Source organism: Ascaphus truei, chromosome 3 (assembly GCF_040206685.1).
Source record: "Ascaphus truei isolate aAscTru1 chromosome 3, aAscTru1.hap1, whole genome shotgun sequence".
NCBI classification, from domain to species: Eukaryota; Metazoa; Chordata; class Amphibia; order Anura; family Ascaphidae; genus Ascaphus; species Ascaphus truei.
This window is the reverse complement of record NC_134485.1, coordinates 395,584,573-395,611,837: the sequence shown is the minus strand read 5'-3', so window position 1 is coordinate 395,611,837 and position 27,265 is coordinate 395,584,573. Positions and strand designations below refer to the sequence as shown.

The window sequence follows — 27,265 nt, the reverse complement described above, 5'->3', positions numbered from 1 at the left end:
AAACCATATTCTAGGATCGTCCCAAATAGGTAATAACATGGGGGGGGGGTGGGGGGGGGAATTCTATTCCCATCTCAGAGATACGATCATAAATATCTTAAGCTTCTATTGTTAGACAAACCTTAATTTATACCAGCCTTTGAAATAATTTCAACAATTGGTAGAGAGTTATGATAACAATAGAAGTGTGGCCAGGTCCCCCTTCGTCCTCTTACCTCCCGCTGCGGCCGGCTGGGGAGAGTGTGGAGAGGCCGGGTGCTGCCAGAGTGGTGAGCGCATCGCTGGAGCTCCACGGAAACAAATGCACAGGGCGCCGCCATCTTGAGTATAGCCACACATGTCCATTGGTACCAGTATATGCGATGGCCATTTCGAGTTGTGTGCATGCGCAGTGAGCAACACAAGTGGCGGCCATTAGGAGAGTAAAGTACTGCAGGGGAACTACAGCCTCCAGAAGGCCATAGAGGCTGTTAGTCAGGTGGCTAAGCTTAGCCAATCGCATGGCCAGATTCCCCTGCTTCCACTATGGATACATTTGGCGCGCCAGGGACCATGCCAATCGGAGCTGGGACACGAAGGGTGAGGGTGTAGGTGCAGGGGCCAGAGACCCCCTATTAGGCCCCAATTCCCCAGTAGGTTGTGGCTGCTACAGGGACACTGCCCCATTAGCGGATTAGTGTCAGGGATACAGCAGAGGATGCCGCACAACAGATGCGGCCTGTGGTCTGGGACCAGGCCACCACCGCAAGGCCTAGATACTATCTTCACGGTGGGACCCTCCAGTTGGGTTCCACCCCACATGGAGGCGGACTCACGTTGACTGCGTGGGACCGGATGGACCCCTATTTTCTGTTGGCGCCAACGGGTGTTGGAGCACTCGGCAGGTATACTACCATCTACAAAGTTCACCAACTATAACACTGTGGGCAGCACTGCCACACACACTTCTGGGTGGGTTGGCTACTGTGGACACCAGGTTGAGTAGGGGCCCAGGTTACAAAAATAAATGGATACAAAAAAAATTCCTTTCAATCAAGATGCATAGGGGGGGACACTCTCACCGGGGTGTGGACTAAGTGGATGGGCAGTGGTATATAGGTGTGTGTAAGGCCTTGCGAGGCCTAGGTATACCTATTGTGGTATTATCATTTGCATTTCAGTAAACCTGTTATTACAGGTCCACTCTGTGTGTACTTATTACATTGGGTCCTGTGAAGGGGTTATCCGGCACTGTCAAGATCCCTCAGAGGTGGAGGCGCTGTCACCAGACAATCCAGGTACACCCCAGGCTCCCAGCAACGGAGGTTCAGGCCTCCTGTGAGCTGCAGGTAAAGCACCACACACACTTCATAGCTGCCATATCTCCCATAGGGTGGGGAAACTGCGCTACACGAGGTTACATTCAATGATCAGAATTACACATTATATTTACAGGCATTTCAGGTACAGTTAGAGTTAATATGTGATGAGTGTATGTAACCGTTGCAGACAAGATTAAAATGGGAGACAGCTCAAGTTTCGAAAGAACGCCACTGTACTGAAATTAAGTGATTAAAATCACAACTACAACAATGTATTCACATTTTATGAACCCCCTTTGCTCAAAGCACATTATACTATATATATTAGTGGTGTACTGAGTACCCGGAATTACCCGGTACCCGGCACATTTCCACCTACCCGGACATTACCTGGACCCGGCAACTTAGAAGTGGGCTTGGCGCCGGGTAATGTCAGGGCAGCTGGAAATAATCTTATTACTTAAGACAGGCGCCTGTCCAATAGGAACGCTCAGTCTCCTGCTCCGGTCACGTGGTTCCCCCCGCGGCTCACACAGACACTGTTTACCTGCTCCGGTGCTGTGGAAGTGATTCCTGCAGCTTCCCCGCCGGCTGAAGACACCTCCGATGCTGCCATCGCCACAGGACTACCTACTGCTGCTGGTCCTAGATGTCGCCACCACCCTGCAGGTAAGTGCCAAACCGGGTAACCGACCGGGTAGAACCTTTCATTTTGGCCGGGTACCGTTTTTTTTTTTATAATTGAGGACCCGGTCCAACACTAGTATATATGGCTTATCGTGAACTCATTAGGGCAAGCTACACTACCAATTGCCCAACATTGCAGGGATGCAAGTTGTTCAAGATCCCATTCACATATTTACACATTGATTATTTGCAACCATTTGTCTCGTATCAGAGAGTAGAGATGGGAAAAACATTTCCTGGAAATTGACAAATGCTGAACATTTATGCATATTCATGAGCAAAGTTGAACCTTTATAACCTATAGAGTAAACAAACTGTACAAATAATATCAGCATGAGGCTGTATCTATAGTAAAAAAAACTTATCGATGCATGTACTGTACTGCAATCGTCATATATGTGCATAACTGATGTAAATAACACATTTGTAACAGGCTCTATAGTCTCACCGCTTGCACACAGCTTCGGTACATATATATTTGCAATATGACACCCTGACAGTTTAAAGGTGAGGTACTCCACAATCATCCAAAGTCTCATTGGGGGTGTCTATAACAAAGTCATCATTCAGGAAGGTACTCACATTTGTTGTACTTTAACTTGACTATCAGGAGATTTCTCTGCGGCATGCCAGACGCTGTAGTACGATCCAGTAAAGCAAAAAAGCAGCACCCTACTCCCTTGGCTGCGCGCTGCTTTTTCTTCTTTTTTGCTTTACTGTATCTATATTTCACCTTTAAACCCACACATGAATCCCCAATACAAAAATACGTAACCCGAAAAGCATCCCAATTGTTTTGTTTCTTTTGGTATCTTGGTGCATGATACAGACAGCACAAGGTGGAGAACAAATGTGAATTTTTACTATAGCCTTTTTTTAATTTTTAACCAAGACACCAAGAGTTGTCAAAATGTATGCATTTACATGCCTAGCGTAGATATGTACTTGGACTGCTAGTCATGGTACTAACATGGCTTGTAAAACAAACAACTTATTTACTGTCTATTGAAAGGAGGATTAGGCCGAGTCCATAGAGACTTCAGCCGTGCAAAGGCGCTTCTGGGGGCAGGCCAGTGACGTCACGGAGCTGGTTAGCCCTCATTGGGCGAACCGCTCACGTGACCGGCCCTACGCTCCCATGAGCGCTTAAACGGGAAAAAAATTTGACGGCTATGCCTGCGCGAGCCCCTGCCAATGCCGCTCTCATTGCGGCTGCAGGGGCTCACTGGCAAGCGTGAGCGCGGCTCAGCGCTGACCATGCCCGCGGCCTGAGTCTTCGCATTGGGCAAGTTCATCTTAGTCATTGCCAATGGATCTTCTCCCCTAAATGAATACACAAATAAGATTTGTTGCACCCCTAATGAATACACTCAGTAGGTTGTGAGTGCTGGGTAGATCTTGGGCAGACATAAGCAGCTTATTTCAGAGAAGGGAAAAGCTCAAAATCTCCAATTCCATGTCCAATTAAGAGAAGCTGGACCTCAGTCTACAGCTAACCATGCCAGGTCCACCCAGCTAATTTTGTAATTTTGACAACACATGGCTATCTATATTCACAGTAAGAAACAATGGCTTCTATTTAATATGCTGAGAAGTAGTCTACCCTTGCTCAGGAAGATCTAAGCCACATTCAAATGAATGGAGTGAAATCTTCCCAGTAAGAGGCATGCGTTACAGCACACTAAATAGGGACCAGTGGAAGAGACACCACCTTCAGTAGGGATTCCTGCATTAGTGTTTGGAGGCGATTAGACAGAATCGGGTATCAGGAGTGGAATTCAGCAGCTGTCTTTATAAAATGGCAGTCGAGTGTTTTGCGATCGTGGAGTTTGAAGTAGAAGTTTGAGACAGTTGGCAGGGCTGTGTCAGGCCAAGAATTCATCACTCGGATTCCAACATGTACATTTTCAGAGATAGGTCCTCAGCATTAAAAATCCCTTTCAATCACACACAGCTTCACACAACTGAACAGTACTCAGGAGGAGCTGCTTGTTTTGCATGGAACTACATTTTCTTTCTACAGACTTCTTGGAGGAGGGAAGGCTTCTGTGACTTTATGAAAATGTTGCAAAGGGTAATTCTGCGGGGAGAAATCCTTAATCCGTTTTAGATGACAAAATTAAAATGGGATTTAAATTACCAAATCAAAAATGTAAATGTGCAAGTTTGAAACACAAAATATTCAGTATCTCTCATTCGCCTTTAAAAATTCTATAATATACATTAAAAAAATAAGAAGCAAAACCTTAGATTCCTTCGAGAAAAATGGTGCACCCCAAAAAACCTGAAAGCATACCACAAATAAATGGTATGCTACAATGAATACATTCAAAATATACACAATTCCTGGAGGTAGAATATAGTTGTTAAACTTTTGGCTTCTACAGAGAGGTTGCCAACACACTTGCATTGGACGGGGTTAAAAGAGGAATTTAAAAACAATATATGTATTTATATTTAATTACTTTATAATTTATTACATTCAATTTTACAAAACCAATATTAAAAATGTTACGTGCAAGGTTTGTAGAAAATGAAAATAAAAGAATATGTATTTATTGTATACAATTCCCTATGTATAAATAGGAAAAATACAAAATACTTATTAAAAAATAGCTTGTGCCTTTAAAGTTCAAGGAAAACAATTAGTTTAATTCTAGTGCATATCCCTGCTGGGTGTTTCCCTATCAGAGAGGAACCGACACAAAAAGGGAGAGGACTTCCCGCTACATCCCTTCCTATTCCCAGGATATGTGCAGGATCCTTATTAATTAAAAAGCAAAAATACACTTGTCTTGCCAAATGAGACAAATCTCATATAGTATGAGAGGCTACAATGTGCAAGACCTTTGGGTTATATGCATGTGTGCATCTAGAATCAAGGTCCACAGCAGTGTAGTTTATATTTAACTTACTGTAACCTTTATGACGTCCTATCTATCTGTTCAGCTTTTTAGCATAACATATACCAGCACACTAGGCCAGGGGTGGGCAACTCCAGTCCTCAAAAGGCCACCAACAGGTCAGGTTTTCAGGCTATCGCTGCTTCAGCACAGGTGGTGCAGTTGAAAACTGTGCCACTTGTGCTGAAGCAGGGATATCCTGAAAGAACGGGCCTGTTGGTGGCCCTTGATGACTGGCGTTGTCCACCCCTGCCCTAGGCGATAGTTATTTCTTGACCGACGCAAAAAAAATCTGACTGCTGCTCACGGTCAAAGCAGAATAGAAGAACGGGGCTTGAATGCAGAAAGTATCATTGGATCATGTTGAAACCTAATACAGTATCTAGGGCAGAAGGTTTAACCGGTCACGTCTCCTCAGTTTGTCCAACATGTTACATTTTCACTTTCAGGATCTATTTAAATATGCTGCAAAGTTGTCCTTCATTTATTTGAGAAGCTTTTAAACCAACAGATTTGAATGGAGATGAATACTTCAGAAGAAGAAAGAGCCAGTTATTCATAGCACATATATAGTAACGACTTGCCCTGACTTTTAATGGAGGTTTTCTGCACAGATTACATTTAGTCTTATAGCACAGGGTTTACCACCTCCAGTCTAAAAACAAAAAAGAGAAGCGCAAGGAAAACCAATTCAATATGACTAATAATAACAACTTTATAGACAAATATAAAAGTTCAACACTTGCATCAAAATGTAGTCTTGAATAAAGGATGACACAATCCCCCACGCCCCTCAGGCTACCAGATGGTAAGCAATTTGCACATAACTCAATGCAAAACCTTTAACTAGCACAGGAGTCCTTGTCCAGAAGTTGGACAACCAGCACGATAAACGTTAAAAAAGTGTCTTGCTCAAGGTCACTAAGTTAAGGGAAGTGTAGCACTCACTGTTTTTATACTTGAAAACAAGATACAATCTTTGTTGCTTTAAACCGCCCCATGGTTCAATTACATTTTGCACACAAAAGGGCCCTTATGCCACGTTCTAGGGGAGGATTTCAGTCCCATTCACGTCAGTGGACCTGTGCTCTTCTCCAGCACAAGGAAATGGCTTTACAGCATATTGAATAAGGGCCAAAGAAAGTAACTTATCTTAAACTGTATTGTGCACCTTCTTGTAATGATTGAAGACAGTTAAAAGCTTATTACCACTAATTTTGTAAACAACCTTTATAAAAATAAATACTGGTACCATTTATATGATTGCCACGTGTATTACTGCTATGAAGCACTATGTACATTAATGACGCTATATAAATAAAGACATACATACATTTAAAGTATCTGGTATGCAATTGCTGAATCTCTCAATAAGTGATTTAACTACAGTATAAAAAAAATTTACATTTTTTTTTTAAAAACCTCATTATTAATCACCTACCATTGTTCATGCTGGTCCTAAATGTGATGACACTTGGGTGCCCTTTCTCTGTCACTCAGCTACTTTTAGTTATGTGGATTCTACATAAACTACCCCCACATACACCCTACTCATAGGGCCAGGATTGCTTGGTTAGGCAAATCCACAAAATCCAATAAATTACAAATCTGCAAGTACATTAAAGTCAAACATGTTTTAAAAAAAAAAAAAAAAAGTATGTAAATACCCGATTTTGATATGTTTGTGTTTAATATATTGAGACCATTCATTTGTTTTCTATGTCCCTCTAATGTCATTCAATTTGTTCATTGGATCTTAATTACTGTGTTCACGGGAGACCAGGCATTTACACCTTTTTACCAAGATTATACATTGAGCACAACAGGTAAAGTGAAATAAATTGTAAATTTATTCCCACGAAAAGACATATACACAATGAAACAAAATATATAAGAAGAGATACACTTACTTGGGAACTGGGGTAAAAAAAAAAAAAAAAACTAGACTTTCCTAGCTATTTGGTGGGTTAAACAAGAGCCTTTAGTTGACCAGGACTTAGCCCGAAATGTCCTGGAACCCAAATTGGCATGAAGTTCCAGACGCCACCGCTCCCTTAGCTGCGGAGGACTTGAAATCACTTGACCGGGACTTAGCTCCAAACGTCCTGGAACTAGAATTGGCATGAAATCCCAGCCGCGACCGCTACGTTCAAGTCTCAGAACTTGGCAGAAAAAAGTGGGACTTCGGAAATATTCAGCCTTGAAATTTCCGAAGCCGGTCTCTTGCTATTTTTCCAAGAGCATCTTTTGGTCGTTTCAAATTTCCCGCTTGACTTCTGGCACTTAGAATCTCTCTGGGTGATTGGCTGAGAGGATTCTTATAGTATTTTGGAGTCCATTCACAAAATACTACAACCAATCACAACATGTGAACTTTCTAACCAGCCAAATCAGAGCGATGCCAGTCTTGTGAAGCCGGGCAAGCATGGATTCTGAATCAGCAAGGGCATGCAAGATTGCCAATGTAGCCCCTTGTTATTCAGAAGCCACCCGCTGGGTCTGGCTCCTCCAAGTATGCTGGGGCAAATGTTAGTCCGGAGGACTTCCTTTCATCCCAGGACTTGGGTACTTGAGCATTTCCTTCCTGCCCACCTCTGACATCCTCTGTGGCTTAGCAGGTCTTAAAATTAGGTAAATACAACCTCAGATGAACAACAACACATGACATATTACACCGTGTCATGATTTAACAAAAATAATATGTCATGTGTTGTTCTTCATCTGAGGTTGTATTTACCTAATTTTAATACCTGCTAAGGAACAGATGATTGTTATTATGTCCTGATATGTAAAACCATAGACTTCAAAGAGGGTGTACTTTCTTTTTCACACCACTGTATGAATTGGCGAGGTGGTTGTATATTTTATATTTATTGGGGAGGTGGTGGTATTTTTTAGATGTTTTGGGGCGTAGGGGCATTTTTTAGATGTATTAGGGGGAGGGCCAAATCTTTTACCATTGTGTCCAGTATTTTTGGACAAGCCACCTGGCAACCCTACATACATACCAACCTAAAAGGTACAGGTCCAAGTTAGCAACATGTAGGCCTATTACAGCTGCACAAATTATAGTATAGCATAGCCTCCAGCCGCTATCCTTCTGTTGGGCCCTCACAGAATAAGTCCTGTTAGATACAGGCACTGAAGGATATATTCTCTCATGAAGGCCTAGCTTGGTTTTGCAGCCTGTATCCGGGGGCGGGCATAGCTACAACCTGAGTGTGTCACCCTGGGAAGGATACTGTTTGGGTCACATGCAACAAATACGATGCCTGTCAGTATCAGACCTGCCCTGTTATGGTGCAGGGTTACAAGCCCATCCACTGGGTATATACTGACTCTCCCAGAAGTCAAGGCTCTCTTCCCTCCCACTGTGGAGTAGGTAAAATCATCATAAACAAAGTAGGTAAAATCATACCCTTTATTCCCTACGGGAGTAAAGGAGGAACATACATGGGCCTAAAGCCTTGGAGGTCCCCTTCAGGGATAGGGAATGCTGTGAAAGGACAATAAAGATCAGTTAAACCTCTGTGTGGATAACTGCCTGGTTCACACAAGGAGTGTCAGCATGGACCATCCTGGTCACCCCGGGATCCTCGCTGACTGAGGGCGCTGTAACCTGAGGGATTAACACTGAAAACCTGTCCTGATGTCTCCCCATACCACCACTGAGCATCTCAAGACCTTCTGCTCCAACCTCACAGGTACACACCAGCAACACCAGGTAGCCGCATGATCTCACTTAGGGTGGAGGAACAGGTGCTACAATAGCAAATCATTAAAAATTGTAATTACCAATCTTTATTTACTTTTTTTTTTCAAAATTGGTGGTATGTTTGTTAACTTGTAGGTCCCCAAAATTAGGAAAACTAAATAGATATCCTGGAATATTAAATACTTACAGCTTTCATTACAATTAGTGGTACATACTCTACATGTTCTTATTTCAGCTCCTGCCACATTAAGTGGTCATATGCCTTCCACCTTACATATCCATCTACTATAAGCAGGGTGCAAAAAAGCACTCAATTTAAACTGTAAATAGACAAGTACTGCTGTTAAGACCTTGTGTGTGGGCTTTTTAGCCAATTACAACAGTGGTGTCAAATACATTCCCAACATGTGGCAAAAGGGGGGCAGAGCTGGGACATCTGCCCAGTAGCAGCGGTGGGGAGTGGGTGTGGGGAAGGGTGCCCCACTGGAAGTTGGTCCCGCTTCCTCATTCGCCCACGTGATAGGAGGGCTCCCCCCAGGTAAGGTGTAGGGGGGTATTTTGTATTTGGGGTGGGGAAGCTAAGTGTGTGTATTGGAGGAAGGGGGGGGGAGGAAAGAGCAGGGGGGGTGAAGAGAGCAGGGGGCTCAACGCAGCGGGCGTCATGACTCGCAAGCGCAACGCTATTGTGATGGACTTGAGAACGTGGAGAATATTGAATGACAAGCAAAAGTGTGGCTAGCTTTGAAATCTCATTGGATATCGCTGAATTACAACATTATGAAGCTTTAGAGAAAATTTGAAACATGTTTCTCCGACTTTGACCAGGTGACTTTCAAGAGGAAACTTTTACCTAGGCAAAAAGGGAGAAAGATCAAAGAAAGTATTGGGTACATATTAAGACTGCTTCATAAACTGTCAGGCTCTTAGGACCCTATGCAAAATGCTGTGGAAGCAGCTTAATTGGGCTAGAAGAGGTCATCTGAAAAGGATCTCAACTGTTCTCCAGCACATCAAACACGGCAAAAGTTCTAAGGCTGGGGTCATGGTGCATTCGACCGTGCGGAGGCTGGTCAGTGAGCGGGCGCTTACCAGGCCATGGTGGAAGGGCCGTGGGTGACGTGCCTGGGGGCGTCACGGAGCTGGTTCGCCCTCATTGGGCAAACCGCTCACGTGACTGGCCTGTCGCGCCAAGAAATCAATTTGAATTGATTTATTGCGCAACACGCGCCCCCTCCCACTTCCACGCGCACGCCGCATGGACGCAAACACTGAACACTGTACCATGGCCCCAGCCTTAGAGGTAAGAGGCTGCTACGGCAAGAGTTCTAAGGGGTAAGAGGCTGCTTGTATGTATATCTGAATAAGTCCTCCAACGTAGTACAGTATAACTGTAATTACAGTAGGATCGCAAGGATTACACTAGAAGCAGTGTATAACGAAGTAATAAGATGAGCTCAGTCTTCTAAAGAAAAACGCTCACTCCTCCAGTAGAGGAAGAAATTACACTGCTCTTCCTCAGACTGCCAAGATTACCCCAAAAGTGAGGTATTTAACTGATCTGCCACACAAAGGGCACCAGAGGTTTCAGGTTATTATGGACACAGGATGGCCACATTTCACTCTTCGTCTCCAGGGATTTTTCCAATAAGAGCCAATACTTTCCTGATGTAAAACCACATGTTCCTCCTATACACGCCACCACTTTAGAGACGGGAGGGGTTAGTAAAGAAAAATACCAGGACAAAAATCAACAAATACTAAGCACCTGGATTCAGCAAGACATTACAGGGCAATCTTGTGTGAACAGGATAAGATCTTAGTTAAATGTCAACCTCCCTATGCTCTGCCCTCTTAAAAATAGATATGTTACAACAAACAATAACATGTACTGCACCGACACACTTTATTCGAGCAAATACCCAGTATGTACCTGGCAGATACCTGGAATGCGCCGCTCCTCACCTCTGACAAGCCCCGTTGCGTTTGCCTTCCCAGCCTGGGTTCATGCCTGGCTGACGGGCGGCTGATCTGTTAAATGATAATGATTAGGATTTAATAGGCTGCAATGCTTCGCGTGTCTACCAGATGGCATAAATTCATGAATTGTAATGCAGTATATATATATATACTGTGCAGTATTGCAGCCAGCGGGAATAAAATGCTTCAATCCCTGCCTGGAAAATACCTCAATGCACTCGGGCAGAAAACAGTCACAAACCTCAATACACCCGGGTATACCCGAATTCGTGGGACTAGCCGAGCTCGAATAAAGTGTGTCGCCAGTGTATAACAGTTTCCAAATATCTACAGTTTTTTCCCCTAGGAGACTAGGGACATAACTATTATTAGGATACACTCCAGTTTACAGGTGCTGATAATCGACATCCTTCCCAATATTCTTTAACCCCATTGTGTTATTCTTGCTAGTTGGAACAGGTCTGACATATCAAAAGTAGTGATGGGCCAAAGGGTTTTACCATTTAGGTCAGTGAATGCAGCTCATGTGGCCTATGATGCAGACGAGTGAAGCAAGTAAACAACAATTCAAATGTCTTCCCTATACAGCCCTTCTTATTCACTTACTCGGTCCCAATCTCTTTATTGTACTGTATCTACAGAGTTTCTATCCTCATTGGAAAAATTGCATGCTGGACTAACTCCCCCCGCGGGCAGTGTTGGGCTTACAAGATGTCGGATGGATAGCACAAAGAAAACTAAACATGGTAGACTGAAAGGGTATTTTTATTGGACGTACGTTATATTTTAATCGCCAATGAGAAGGCACGTCGCAAGGTGGTTATTGTTTTATCCTGTGAATATAGACTACTGCTTTATTGTAGTCTCTTATTTTGATAAGAGTTCCCAATGATTCTCATACAGCCGTTCAGATTTGATTGCAATGTGAGAGCAGGCACAGATGAGAATATATTGGCATGCAACAAGCTGTTTACTTGCATCAGGAATGAGGTGATGCATTCTAATGCTGCCAGTGAACAGCAATTACATTCCCTTGAGTCTACATTCTACTGTACATAATCCTCATTACTTGGCAGAGGCAGGGAGTATGCAGCAAGAGAACGTTCCTCTAGGGTTGCCAGGTGTCCAGTATTTAACTGGACTGTCCTGTATTTGGACACTGTCCAGTAAAAAAAACTGGAGGTAATACTGGACATGTATATGTGTCCGGTATTATGTCTCTGGACAAAGTGACCTAACCGGCTTGGGGGGGCGCCGGATTTCCCAGAGATGGGATGTTGCTAGGGGGCTGGGCAGCTTCCTCCATCCCGATTGGCTGCATTACCCAGCAGCAGCCAATCAGGAGGAGGTGTCAGGAGCCTGGGGGTGGGGCAAAGGAGAGGAGGAAACAGCATGGAGCGGTGAGAGGGGTGTGTGCGTGTCTCAAGCGCATCCCACCTGTCATCATTGTGACAGTATTTTGGGAGAAGTCACCTGGCAACCCTATGCGCCTCAACATCATGTAATACTGATTGGCCAACTAGAGAGCTGCCCAATGCACCCTTGCTTTTACTTAGATGTGGCACTTGGTTGGAGGGCTGGTTGAAAAATCATGATAGAGTATGTGTTAAAGTAGCAGTCTGAGCTGATCACAATTGTTCATTTTGCCATTTTATTTTTTACTTTGTTTTTATTTTTTTATATCTGATGCTTCATTTAGGAGATAAGCATGTTAAATAATAAGTGTCCATGGGGTTAAAATGAAGCTCTCTCCAGTGCAGTCTAAAGTTTACTATGGTAATCTTGGAAAATCCTTTTTTCCTAGTCTTTTAAACCAGGAATATCAAATAAAAGGGAGCAGGACATGCTCAGGGGGCAAGATACTAAAATAATAGCAGTTACAAAACACATAAAAGTTTCTGGGGGGAGGGAGTGCTGCTTTAAATGCATCTACTCACAATAATATTATAGTTACCTGGTCCCCAGTGGTCTTTCATTTACTGTGCTCAGCCACAGACCTTATAAAAAGGGGACCCGTTGCAAGGGTCCAAATAGGTACATGTAGATAAATGGAACAATATGGGCACAATGGACTTTTCAGAATTATTTTATTGTGCCATACACCACAATAAAATTATTATTCTGAAGTCCATTGTGCCCATCTTTCCCTTTTATCTTAAGCCACAGGCCCTCCGAGTCTCCATTGAGCAGCGGTGCATGTATGGCAATGAGGTCTTGCATTCTACAATTAGTAAATGCTGTGGTGCCTAGCAAGTCATTTAATTAAAAGCTGCCGAGTAAGCAGTAATACACACCGACTTCAGAAAAGCAGAGAGAGGTCAACCAAGGATTCACAGCAGTTAGATATGGGAGATTCTTGACCAAAACGACATTGTAATGGAAAAGTACTGACTTATCATTGAGACTTTATTGGTCTATAGGGGGTTATTCATTAGGCTACAATAGTTCAGAGTTTAATTAATAACCCCCTAGGAGACTTCATGTTAAAACATTGTGAGAACTCCAAAATCAGAAAAATCAGTCTAACTCACAGAATCTCATCTACGTCCTCTATGGAAGACACCAATGGGTTAATTTCTCCATCCAGCTTAGGTAGGACGAGAACTTCTGCGACTGCAATAAAAAGGAGCGTTACCCATCCCATGTCAGTTCTTGTCCTACCTTAGTTGAAGGATGGACGTCTGCAGTTGATCTGCCGCTTTGTTCTAGTTTTTGAACATTTTTCTTCAGACAGGTCGCTCTCATGCTGTCCGATTAGAGAAGGGGATTCGTTACCTCCCCCACCCTCACCTTACCTCAAGACCGGACCCTTTCAAGCCACCACTTGGACCCATCAGGAGCCATACACAGCCCTTTTATCTGTGCTGGAAGGCTCCCTGCCCTGGGGTCCATCATGGCTTATCCGCATGGTCCAGCATTTAGCATGTGGTCAGTTGGTGAAACGCGGTGACGTCACTGTAGTGGGAGCCGGCGGCATGGTGATGTCATTGAGCTCTCCTGGCACCAAGATATAATTTCCGGGTGTTCCAGCTTCCTCCCTGGTCGGATCTGCCCATCAGGTAATTCATGAAGCATCTTTCCTCTTCTCTAGTGGCTAGTGGGTTGGCAGCATGTCAGCGCCTGCTGTTACAGGGGACCAGAAAACTGAGCAGCCTCAGCAGGAATCTCAATTTGCGGAGCTAGGAATGCAGTCTCCAAATATAAATACTGTGCAGACATCGATGTTAATTTACCAGAAACTTATCCAAAGAGGTTTTGCGCACACCGAGTTAAACCGATTAATAAAATTCTGCACAATTCATTTAATTGATTGGATGAAGACTTCACTCATGCAGTCCTTCGATAAGATGCAGTCTCAGGGGTCTTTAAAAAAGGCCTAAAATCACAGACTTCATTGGATCTGCAGGGTGACAGCTTGGTCAATTATTCAGAGCAGGCAAGTGTTTCGGAGTTTGGGGAATGTTCTTTATCCGAGGAAGAGGAGACCAAAGCAGACATGGAGTCCTTCAGAATAGACATCAAAACACAAGCTTAAGAATATGAGGACAACATTTAATGATTAAGACACCAGAGGGGAACTTGGGGTCCTGGACCCCTCCTTTTTGGGCCAGTAGAACATTACCAGTTCACAGTTCTATCAAGGAGATCGTTAGGATGGAATTGGCATTGTTGGATAAAAGAAGAGCGATGATTAAGACATTTGGCAGGATGTACCCAGTCAATGAGCAATATTGCAGTGGCTGGGGAATACCGCCAAAAGTAGAAGCAGCAATCGCCATGCTAGCAAGGAACACGACAATTATCTAAGATGGATCATTTTTGAAAGATCCCATGGATCACAGAATAGAATGGTGTCTTATGCAAACAATACTTGTCTATTGGAGCAACACTTTAACTGGCAACAGCAAACCGTCAGGATCTGGATAATTAATCTGGAGTATAGAGTTGAAGCTGGAACATCTAGGCAGAAGTTACTGAAGGACTTCTCGCATCTAAAAGATTCAATATATTTTTTGTGCAATGCTGCGGATATCATTCAGCTTGCAGAAAGATCTTCGGCATAGCTACAAGAAGAGCCCTGAAGCATAGGGTAGCAGATGATTCATCCAATAATAGGCTTGTGACTTTACCTTGTGGGGGTGCTTTTCTCTTCAGGGAACCATTAGATGATATCATCTCCAAGATCACGGGAGGAAAAGGTGACTTTCTGCCTCAGCAGAAGACATTAAGATTTTCATAATTTATCAGGCCTCTAAGGCGAAGTTTCCAGGAGGCAAGATCCTATCAAACAAGCCTGTAATCGGAATTCACACTAGCAGTAGCCATGGCATTATAGTCTCCCTACTACTGTCTAGTCTCCATAGACAACCTACCAGTTGGGTGACCATCAATAAGCAAAGTCTCTTAAGGGCATTGGACCTCGATCCAGAAGGCAATGCCAGTTGGTGGGATTTCTGGATAACAACAACAACAACAAGACTCCTGGGTTCGACAGATTATAGCCCAGTGGTATTTCTTGGAGTTCCCAGGGATACCAGGTTAACATTACAGGGAATCACGTCTCAAACAATTCAGAAAATAATTTAGTCTTAAAACAGGTGGTTCGAGATCTGCTGGCCAATGCCTCACTTCAGCCGGTTCCACTTTCTCAGAGAGGCAAAGGATTTTATTCTTGCATTTTTGGCTCAAGGTCCGGTTTGTTTCCCCCATACACAATCCTTGAGGTTGACGGTGTGTAACTTAAGAGGACTTCATTAAGAGACATAGGGACTCTCAGATGAAGTTATACCTACACTTATGCATTCCAGGAAACAAGTGACATCTACAGCCTTTTATCAGATCTGGTGTAAGGAAAGTGAAGCCCATGCAGATGGAAGTCCCTATTATATTGGACTTTCTTCAGTCGGGATTGAATCCGGCATCTCTGAAGGTCCAGGTTTCTGGATTGGGCACATTCAATCAAACAGATTGCCCGCAATCATAGTATTGCTAGATGTATGAGCTATTTCTAGAATAAGACCTATACTACCTCCGGATCACTATTCCTCAGTGGGAACTTAATCTGGTTCTATAAATATATTTATCTGCCTTTGAACCAGTTCCCAAGCTCTCTATGAAGTTACTCACTACTAAAAGTTGTTTTCCTAGCAGTGATTACAACAACACAGAGCTCCATGCTTTACCTTGTTGTGAACCGTTCTTTCAGATGCAACAGGACAAGATTGTGATGAGGACCAGGGCCACAGTCAGATTTCCTGGGGCCGAGGACTAGAGTTGCATCAGGGCCCGCCCGTCCCCCCAGGTGATACGCCCCGGCGGTCCCCCTAGCCCCCCCTGCCCCCATTTCACAACTCACGAGCCCCCTCTATTTCCCACTCTCTACCCATGTATTTCTCTCCCCTCCGCCTCACTCACTCTCCCCAATCCCGCCTCGCATGTATTTCTCTCCTCTGCATCTCACTCTTACGCCCTCTTTTCCTCACTCACTCCCCCTCTCTCGCCCCTATCATTCGTTAATTACCCCACTTACTCACTCAATCCCCCCCACAAAAGACATACTAAAAAAAAAAAAAAACACCGCCCTAAATACATACAACCCCACCCTGCAATACATAATAAAAATATCCCGCTGCCCCAATACATTTTTAAAAAGACCCCCACTCCCCAATACATGGGGGGAAAAAAAACAGACTTACCGAAGACACGTGGGAGGGCCTGCAGCACCACTAGCGGACGGCAGCAGAGGAGCCTGCTGCAGACAGCTCGCGGAAGACAGACTCAGTGCCGGGAAGGTAGGGGGGGGGGGGGCAGTGCAGAGAAAGCCGGTAGGGTCTGGGGATCCCTAGGACCCAGGTGGCTTTGAGAGGGGGAAGACACATGGGGGTGGGGCCTGCAGGCTGCAGCACCACTACCCATGGTCGCCGATAGTGACACGTGACCGGCAGGAGGCCGGGCCCCCTGACTCACCGGACCCGGGACGCCAAAACCGCTTTCCCCCCCGTCGGTGGCACTGATGTGGACTGTTCCACATGTTCAAATTAAAGTGATGTCAGGTTTTCATATCAGACAAACAATTTCTTCAAAGTTCAGGTCTCCTCAAAGACAGAGATACAAAGTATAGCTCTACTCACAAGTTCATAATGACGTTCTCCACTTAATGTGACAGCCAAGACCAGTGGAATAATGTTTCAGATCCCATATGGACCTTTCATCAGGTTTGCATAGAAGGACATTGTGGTGCGAATCCATCATGCGATAAGGAACATGAGTGGCACAATCTAGATGTGGTTAGAGCACTAATGACATATTGTATATAGAGAAGACTGGACACTGCCATGGCAGCCTCGTGGGCCGAGAAAGCTCAGGCAGGCCTCTGTGCAAGAAAGGGCTAAAGCAGCAACCTGGTCTTTACATTTGCCAAGTATTACCATCTGGATGTTCAATCTTCGGTGGATGCAAGATTCGGAACAAAGGTGCTTCAAAAAACAACAACAACAACAACATTATTTCATATCACACTTTTCTCCCAATAATACCCAAAGCGCTTCACAATTACAGAATAGTGCGTGGTATAGGCATTTTTACAGATAGTCCCTGTCCAGATGAGCTCACAAATCTATGTTTTTGGTGCCTGAGGCACAGGGAGATAAAGTGACTTGCCCAAAGTCACAAAGGAGCCGACACCAGGAATTGCTTGGTTCCCGATTCAAACTCTGTCATTTACAGAGTCAGTGTCTTTAATAACCGAGCCTCTCCTTCTCTAACTAAGCAGTAAGTTGTTCCAGCTGTGAAGAGAAGTGTAACCTCCCAATAGTCTTAAAATAGCTTTGTGACATCCCGTTTGTGTCTGCCATAGAGCAGCGGTGCGCAAACTCCCCGCGCCTACGCCCCGCCTACCTGCTCCCTCCTCGGTCGCACCCCCCCCTTCGTGTCTAATGATGCGTCAAATGACGCGGTGGGGTCATGTGACATCATGTGACCCGCGACGGCATTTGACGTCACGTCTCCATGGCAACGGGCGTCATGTGACGCCGCGTTGTCATAGAGACGCGTGACCAGAGCCTGGTAATTAAGTTTACAGAGGCCTCGACCTCTCAGCGCGGGGCCTTCGTAAACATCACGCCCCCCCCCCCCCCGAAAAGTCTCAGGCCCCCCTTGGGGGGGCGCCCCCAGTTTGCACACCGCTGCCATAGACGATGTAGAAGAAAATTGGAAATGTACCAACCTATATTTCGGTTTCTTCAAGTCCCCTATGGCAGGGAACCCCCCTCCCCCCCTTATCTTTTCTGCTAAATAATGTGTGAGCTTCCTTTAAAGAAGGCTTTGCCAGAGGGAAAACCGACCAGGGATGGGTAATGCCCCCTCCTTTTATAGCAGTATCTTATCCTACCTCAGCTGGATGAAGGAATTAATCCATCGGGGTCTGCCACAGAGGATTTGAGAAAACGGAAATATCGGTGTTTACATTTCCTATTATCAGCGTGTAGACATATTTGAAAATAGAACCAAGGAAAGTAAATTTAAATTATAATTTTATTTGATAAATTGAAAGAAATCAGGACATAAACCTCTTCCAAACGGTGACAAAAAGAAAACAAGTTAGGCTTTTGCCAGAAGATTCTGGCTAGACAGGAAATAAGGACATGCCAGGGATCTCTACCTATTGTATCAGTATGTGATCTGTTAGAATGACATCTTATTTGTTTTTCCACTGCCTTACATCTCCCATGGGAACGTGCTGCGAAATAAAATGTATTTACACCAATGTCAATTCACATCAATAGGCACCGCTAGTTCCTTTCTAAGAGAAGCTACATGAATGCCGACTACATTTATAAACTGTTTTTTTTTTTTTACAAACATTATTGTATAGGAGCTGATTCAGCTGGCTGAGAGGGAATGGGTTAACACAGCCAGTGAGTGATCTGCACATTCCCTTCTCATTTCTCCAGAGTCCAATGGGGTAGTTGAAAGCATTATACAGTAATCTGATCCCAGGAGCAGAGGCAAAACAACTGCACACTTTTTCCTTTCATAAGATGCAAAAACACAATTATAGCGTGTTTGTTTTTTTCGTCCAGTTCTGTTTTGCAAAACAGCTGATGCAGTGTGAAATCTGCAAAACCTTATATCTGCAAGCGTTCAACAAAGCGTTCAACAAGATCCTTTGACAGAGAGAGATCGAGCTGCCAAATGCAGGAGAAAGAGGCTTGAAAAACAACTTCAGCTGGCAACTTGCCAGAGTCAGAAGAAAAACACATTTTTTTCCCTTGCAACAAAGAACTTAAAGGATACTGTTAAAAAGGATTTATATGCTCGTTTCCGAGCTTTTCGGACGTGGGCACTTAATATTCAAAGTTATCATCATATTATACAAAGTGGATCTTACGCTTTTTTTTTTTATAATTATTATAATTCCTCTGCTTTGTTATTTTGAACAGCTCAGCAATTTTAATTCATTTACAGCCGGAATCAATGGGGGTTGCTGGATTTTACCGAGTAGTGTATGAGCCCGTAACTCCCACCGCTAACAGGATATCGCCATTTCTTAATTTCACATTGTACATAAATTTAAAGAGGAAATCCAAAAAACTTGAAAAAAAAGTTGTTTTAATATATACAGTGGTTACCTTTATTGAAAACGAATTACCTAAGCTACCGACCTATCTGCAAAATTCTGTATCCCAGGGTTCACTAAATGGCTGCCTTTGTTTCAAATCAATCCTTCAGTCATTGTAACTCAGCAGCTACAATGTATTCTTATATTACAAAGGTAGCATTATATATTGTTACAATTTGCAGCTCAAACTACTATATTGGCAAAAAATTATCACAAACAGCTAAAACCTGCTATAGAAATCACGCGCGCGCATGCGCACACACACACACACACACACACTATTGCTTGAATTGCTCCTGTAATATGGATGTTTTGTTACGCCATTTTTAACAGAAACCCTCCTACACATTGCAGGCCTCCTCTTTGGCGCTGAAGGCGTTAGCTATTTTTGAAGTGTATTTACCCTACAAGATTACACATAGAAATCGAATCTTTTAAAATAAAACAAGAGATCTTTTGTGAATTAACCTCTTCAGAACCATCTGGCACTAATTCAACATGGTGAGAAGAGGGACAACATGCAGTCAACACTGTAATTAAAAGCAGCGGTCTGTGCTGACCGCCATTTATTTACTTTTGTTAAACTTCTTGCCAACACTGTTTTTATTTTTTTTAAACCGATGCTCTGTGCAGGAGATGTAAGAGTTTGAAATATAGTGTCCGGGAGGTTAAAATGGAGATCTCCCTGGGACCCACTGCTGTCTAATGGTAACCTCAGAGGCTAGAGTTTTAAAACAAATCATGATTTTTAAATATAAGAATATAATAGAGCAGGATATGCTCAGGGGACAAGAAACTAATATTACATGGAGTTAAACTCAGAGGCTTCTGGAGGGGATGTTTTGCCCACTAGTCACACCTGGCCCTTACTAAACATGCTCTCACCCTGTATTCCTTTGCCCTGTCTTATGCAGCACTAGGAAGATTGCTCAACAGCATTTTGAGTTGAGCCCTATGTTGCATAGGGGCCCAAATGTGCAAACAAAGTGTGGAGTGTTATGCAGCATTTAGGACACTAGGTTTTTTTTTTAACCCTATAATCTAGAAACCTACCGATATATCAAATGTTCTATCCCAGGGACGTTGTTGGCAACATAGGATAATTAGCCTGGCATTGAACATTTGGTAAGGGTTTGGTGGCTCTATGGTGTAGAACAAACAAACTGGCATGATTAACTGAATTCACTCTAAAACAAAGGCTAAAACCCCACTTCTAAACGTTACTTGCACAATATAATAACTGCTATTATATAAACTTTGAAATAAAATAAAGGCTGTAATATTTACCAATACAAAACTGATCCAGATTAATGCACCATGCCAAAAAAAATTACATTTTTCTTGCTAGCCTCCCGCCTCTTCGGCATTTGCACAAACACAACAGGACTACGACCTCTTCACTTAATGGTGCACCTCAAGGCCCATTCACTTTTATGAGCTTTAAGAGGTGTTAAGGTTTAGCACCGTTTAATAAATATTGGCTTATATACCAATCTCTTCCAGGCTTCAAAACAGCAGCACAAGGACTTGGCAAAGGAAAATAAAACATTTTTTTTTAGTATGCATTTTTTCTTTGATGCATCTTTAGTTTTTTTTTTTTCTGCACCGGCTATGCTGTTTGGGAATAATTACAATAAATGTGGGTATTTGCAAAAGAAAGAATGTGATGGAGGAAACCATCTTAAAATCGACCCCAGTAAATTCATATTTACTATATCAGACCAGTTTCAGCATTTTTTTTTAATACCATTTCTGCCAGAGGTGCTGCAACGACTAGAATAAAGAGACAAGCAATATCAGTCTTAGAATTATTATATAAATCAGCCGAAGTGACCGATCTTGACTTTTTCGGCCCAAAACCTCCATTGATTGCAATGGGTTATGTCATCAGAAAAACAGACAGATTGGTCACTGTGGCTGATACAGAATTAAGCCCCAAAGACTGAACACCCTTTCTTAGACACATCATTAGAAATAAAAACAAAGAATTGGTGTAACGTCAAATCACTGATTTGAAGACAACAGAATGCAAACTCAACAAATTGTCGAATCTGTTGACAATTTGGATTTGTTAACAATGATAGTGTGAAATGTAATGTGCATCTAATTATTAGCTGGGACATTGTGTTAAGAAAACAAAGGAACGCCGGGGGTTATGTTATACAGATGTAGCAGGGGTTACTACACCCGCTGCCACGGTGTTGTAGGAGATTCTGTGTTAGAACTGCTATTTAATCCTATGAAAAATCTGAGATATTCTTCATTATTACGAGTTATGAGTGCGGTGGCTACACCTGTTTATCAATTATCAGTAGCACTAAAAGACAGCATCATTATCAATGATAATAAACCAGTGATTCAGTGGCTGACATGTTTAGAAGATAAGTAAAAATACACGTTTATGAATGTTAATGGCAGGCATTAGGGGGAAAACATTTTTACCGAGGGTGAAGTGTCATTATGTATATTTACAGTGCCATAAATACAAAGGACTGTGTTACGCCAAATTTATTAGGACATGTTAATAACGGTGATAATATCATTATACTGTATGCCAATCGGCACAGGGATACCGGTATAATAAATGATACAGTGTGTGTCTGAACAAGAATGTAATCATGGATGCATTAGCGTGAATGGGGGTGTGAAGGAATGCTTAAGATGTTATCCTAAAACTGGTATTTTGATGTATTCTTTAAGTGAGTAGAGTTAGGAGATGAATGGGATTAGTAAAAAGGAAGATGTTGATACTGTATATTTACTCTGCAAATGAGAAATTAGGAGGTAATGTATAGATGGGCATTCCAGTGCGAACAACACATACATACATGTTTTACTGTATCATGAATTGTTTGTTCTCTCTGAAACCTTTCTACTAGTTTTAACTTCAAGCAACAAAATTGATGTATAGGTAACCGCACTTGAGTGCCTGTCTGTATTTGAAATGATGGCCATAATGTCTGCATCTTCTCGGACTATAGAGCACCTCTCAAATTGCTGAGCCCTAACATAGGGCAAGCACCTCAAGGTAAACATTAAAAAGTGAGACAGGTAGAGAAGTGCAAACCATGTATGCGTGTGAAGAAGACAGCAGAATAATATGATTAGTGTACTATTGAGAAGAGGGCGATCTTCAAATGTGTACAAGTCCAACAATGGGGTAGTCAGATAAATGTCACATTATGGTAACATACAGTACTTGCAGTGGGGACAAAAAAAAAAGTTTAAATTAAAAATGATATATTTAGGTAAAGGGAAAAAAGAAGAACTAATGTGTAAGGCAGTGAGATGTGTGTGATATTCATAAAGCTAGCAAGATAAACATGGAAACAAGGGTTGGCAGAATGAAATAGGTGTCAATATAACAAGCGTGAGTTTCTAACAAGTGTTATTGTGCATATTTATAAGAGATGTGTGACAGTGAGGCGAGTCTGACAGCCAAATAAGTGATCTTTCCCTACATGCAATTGTGAAATAGTTTGAAGAGCAACAAAAGTGATGGACAGCACTCAAAAACACACGAAAATAAATGACTATATGCAAGGTGCAGCAGGAACAAGGAGGACCCCAAACTCCCCCTGAATCAACAACAAAACACAACTAATGTTCCAGTACTTACTGACTCCAAGGAAACTGTAAACCAGGGTATATAACAAAAAGATAGGATTTAATGTAAGCACAACACAAAAATAAACTTGGAGAAATGTCACACAAGCAGGTAATGTGTCAATGGACCCTAAAAGATGGTGTAGGGAAAAACAGAGAAATGGAGTGGAAAAATAGGGGGGGGGGGGAGGGGACGAGGGTAGTAGGGGGGCAATGTTTCGGGGTTAAGACCCCTTCCTCAGGCCCGTTCCCTCAGGTCCAAATGGACCACAAGGTACCTGACCCCTTTATCCCCAACCAGCTGAGCAAACTCCAATAGTAATACAGCAAACAGCAATCAATGTAACAGAGAATAAGCTCAGTAACAAAAGTCCTGAGCCAGCAAGAGTACAGGTGCTATGTAGCAAGTAAATTGAAAGTCAAACCGTCTCTCTCTCTCCTACTCCTGTTGAGCTTATTCTCTGTTACATTGATTGCTGTTTACTGTATTACTATTGGGGTTTGCTCAGCTGGTTGGGGATACAGGGTTCAGGGAAGTACCGTGTGGTCCATTTGGACCTGAGGGAATTGGCCCGAGGAAGGGGTCTTCAACCCAAAACGTTGCCCCCCTACTACCCTCCTCCCCATTTTTTCCCCCATGTTATTTCCCCATCCCACTTTTTTTTCCCTATTTTTGCTCTCCCTTTCCCTACACCATCTTTTAGGGTCCATTGACACATTACCCGCTTGCGTGACATTTCTGCAAGTTTATTTTTGTCTTGTGCTTAAATTAAAATCATATCTTTTTTGGCATATACCCTGTTTTACAGTTTCCTGAGTCAGTGAGTACTGGAACATTAGTGGTGAAATACTTTGCTTTCTCTCTAAAGTAAACCTGACAGGAGAGTGATCTGTTTAATAAGTGCGAGCCTTATTAATGAACGTGACGGTGACAGGAGTGTGATCTGTTTAATAAGTGCGAGCCTTATTAATGAACGTGACGGTGACAGGAGTGTGATCTGTTTAATAAGTGCGAGCCTTATTAATGAACGTGACGGTGACAGGACTGTGATCTGTTTAATAAGTGCGAGCCTTATTAATGAACGTGACGGTGACAGGAGTGTGATCTGTTTAATAAGTGCGAGCCCTATTAATGAACGTGACGGTGACAGGAGTGTGATCTGTTTAAGAAGTGCGAGCCTTATTAATGAACCTGACGGTGACAGGAGTGTGATCTACTTTGCTAGGATGAGCATTTTACACGAGTGTGACAGTGATATGAATGTGAGCCAGTGCATGTGTATGGGTGATCATCGTACCGAGATGAGTGTGAAACTGTATGAGCCTTACAGTACATACTGAGCATGCAACAAGGGAGCAATTCTATTAGCAGAGTAACATTGCATTGCGGTTATTTACAACGCAGGGGCTGCTTTAGGAGTTTATTTCCCAGGTCAGTTACTTTATCATTATAGTGCATGGAGTCCCTAGTGAGTGTGACACAGAGCGTGTGGTCAGTGGGTAACATGCTATAGTGACCTGGGTGCCCTGGACTCACCTTCCTCTGCACTCTCTGGCAGTTGCTGCACGTCAGGTAGTCGGTGACATTGCACAAGGTGTCATTGCTGTCCCGGTTCATCCTGACTCAGACGCTCCCCGGTCGGTGTGGATGTCTTTTCCTCCCCGGCTCCGGCTCCGGCTCCGGCTGCGGCTCGGTCAGGAGGAGCGCTGCCTGTGAGCTGTGTACTGCGGGGCGACCCGAGAGCACAGACCGGGCTGGGGAGGGAGGAGGCGGAGAGTGTTAGAGGAGAGCGGGAGGAGGCTCCACATGCCCGTTCTCCAGCAACCAGCCGCTGTCAGCCACGCCCACACAGCTCCCAAACCACGCCCCAGCAGTAATCTCTACGGGCTATAACCACGCCCATCCTCCCCTTTGTCCCCGCCCCCTTCCTACTTCAACTCTATGCTGAGACCTGCTTAACCGTTCTCATGGCCACACCCCAAACCCCTACTCCACCGCCTCATCCCTAGTCAATCGCGCCCTATTGACTTCCCTCGCGTCACTCCCCTCAGCAACTGCTCGCGCTGGCCAATCACAAATCCGACAACACGAAAGGAGGGTACATTGGCATTGGCCAATGGCAGAGAAGCGTGTTTGCCGAGGTGACCACGCCCCCGGCGGATAACCACGCCCCGGTGCAGCTGTAGGACAAAGGCAGCACAGGGTGATGATAACAGTTATTAACTTGCACTGGCGTTTCCAACCTGTGTTATGTGGAAAGCATCAACGAAAAGGGGAATGTGATATTTATTAAGCCAATATTACCCGCTCTTAAAAATATATATTTATTTAATGAAATGATCCCCCAAAAATAATTGTAATGATTACATTATAATGAAATAGAGTGCGCAGGCTCCATGTTACACAGGGAACCTACAATCTACTTAAACATTTGGGCAATGAAATATGTCAACTAGGGTAGCTGGTAACATGTTGGTATGTATGGGTGATGGAAAATAAGCCCTTACTTTTTAAATATACACACACACACACACACACACACACACACACACGTACGTTATGGTGGGTAAAAAAAAGTGACAAAAACCCTCCACAGTAAAGCATAAAGAAACTGTAAATATTCCTGTATATTCATTTGCATGTCTTAGACAGGTCTGCAACCCTGTCTTTCACCATTATCACCCAGCACTTCCACTGCAGCAAGGGATTCTGGGAAATGACATGCAAATGGACACACAGGTTAAGGGTTGCTCATGTAATGTGAGCTTGAGATAAAAGGTGGCACTGTGTGCTCATTTGCATGTCATTTCCCAGAATCCCTTGCTGCAGTGGAAGTGCTGTGTGCTGGGTGATAATGGTGAAAGACAGGGTTGCAGACCTGTCTAAGACATGCAAATGAATATACAGAAATATTTACAGTTGCTATATATATATATGTAGCCCTTTTTCTGACGCGTCCCAAAGAGACTACTGGTCACTGTATACAACCTGCGGCTCCAGGAGATCTGAGCCTCCGCTAGCTGGGAGCCTGGGGTAACACTTATACACTTACTTAGCGCAGCGCCTCCACTTACCCAGGATCCCCGTGATGTAAGATTCCCCTGAGCAAGAAACATACAACACCTTATGATTGTAACTGGTTTTACTATAATAATGCACAGTAGCAATAACACAACATATACACTTATACTCTAACGGTATAATCTTAGTGGCTCGCCCACTCATCAGGAGTAACGTCTCCGTCCCCTCACCGCGTGCCCCCCACACCGTGTCCAAATATAGTACTATTGGTATAGGCTCAGTTCTTTAGCCACTCGCTTAGTGTCCCTAAAGAGTTACGCCTAAGGCGGGATCAGCGCCTGTTGACCGGTGTTGGTGCACTTGATGTAATAATACCTTCCGGTCACGGCGGTGACCGGCAACAACTTCACAAAGGGTCAGATGCCTCCGACACGTAGCCTCCAGATATCACGGTGTCCAGCCGTCTGGTCCCAGATGACTGCAACCGCCGTAACTCTGTGCTTTTTCCCTAGCTGGTACTCAGTAAGGGGTGATGCTCTCTACCACTATAGGCCGTCCCTGCAGCACAGCAACCTATGGTGACTTCAGGGAATACTCCTAGGGCCTCCAAGCGCGTCACGTAAGCGGTTCACCTAATGAGGGCGAACCAGCTCAGTGCCGTTGTGGCCGCGCCCCCAGATGAGCGTGCACCTAGCCACAAATTGCAAGGCCGAGCAGGGCGCAGCGCTCGTGTGCCAGCACGCCACGCTCCCTCTCAGGCTTTGAGAGTTTGAGATTGGCATTTGTGACGGAGGCGTGGCCACGCCCCCGCCGGCGGTTCAGCCAATGAGGGCGAACCAGCCGCGGGACGTCATGTCCACGCCCCCGCAAACCTACTGCCACACCCCCTCCCGTCACAAACTTTCTCTCTCCCCTCAGACCGCAGATTGCAGACTAGCGCTGTGAATGCGCCGCTCCCCGCCGGGCGCGTGTCACAGTGCTGACTGGGGACTCAGCCTAAAGCCGCGCTGATTACAGATGCAGGGGGTATAGAATGTCAATAGGGGAGTGTTCTGTCTGGTTTTTTTTCCATTTTATTTCCTACTGAGTGCGAATAGCCGTGCGGCTATGAACACTGTAATGTCAGTAGGTTTCTATGCCTTTATTCACGAGCAAAGCATCATAAAGTCTTATAGCTCAGTGGTTATCCTCCAGGCCAGCGCTTCCCAAACTTTTTTTTTCGTGACCCTGTTATTTTTGAAGTTCTCCTTCGTGACCCACTAAAATTTTTATCGCCTATAGGTAAAATAAAACCGTTATGAATGTCCATACAGATTTCATATATTCTCCCAATCCCCTCTATTCTCTCTCTCCCTCCCCCCCCCCCCCACCCTCTCTCTGACCTGCACAGACGCACACAGTCACTGACCTACAGACACTCACACAGACAGACCA

The 27,265-nt window shown here is 43.9% G+C and overlaps 1 protein-coding gene across 4 annotated transcripts in view; it reads right to left on the bottom strand.

The window, feature by feature from the left end:
* The window catches only part of SESN3 (sestrin 3), a 98,874-nt gene extending 74,231 nt beyond the window's left edge, over positions 1-24,643 (bottom strand). For 2 of the 4 annotated variants that reach the window (XM_075592472.1, XM_075592474.1), the window contains exon 1: positions 24,347-24,643. In XM_075592472.1, coding sequence (XP_075448587.1) covers positions 24,347-24,427 — 81 coding nt within the window. In that variant the 5' untranslated portion in view covers positions 24,428-24,643. The remainder of the gene's footprint in view (positions 1-24,346) is intronic. The other 2 variants (XM_075592473.1, XM_075592475.1) reach the window with 1 other exon arrangement.
* Positions 24,644-27,265: the final 2,622 nt, after the last annotated feature.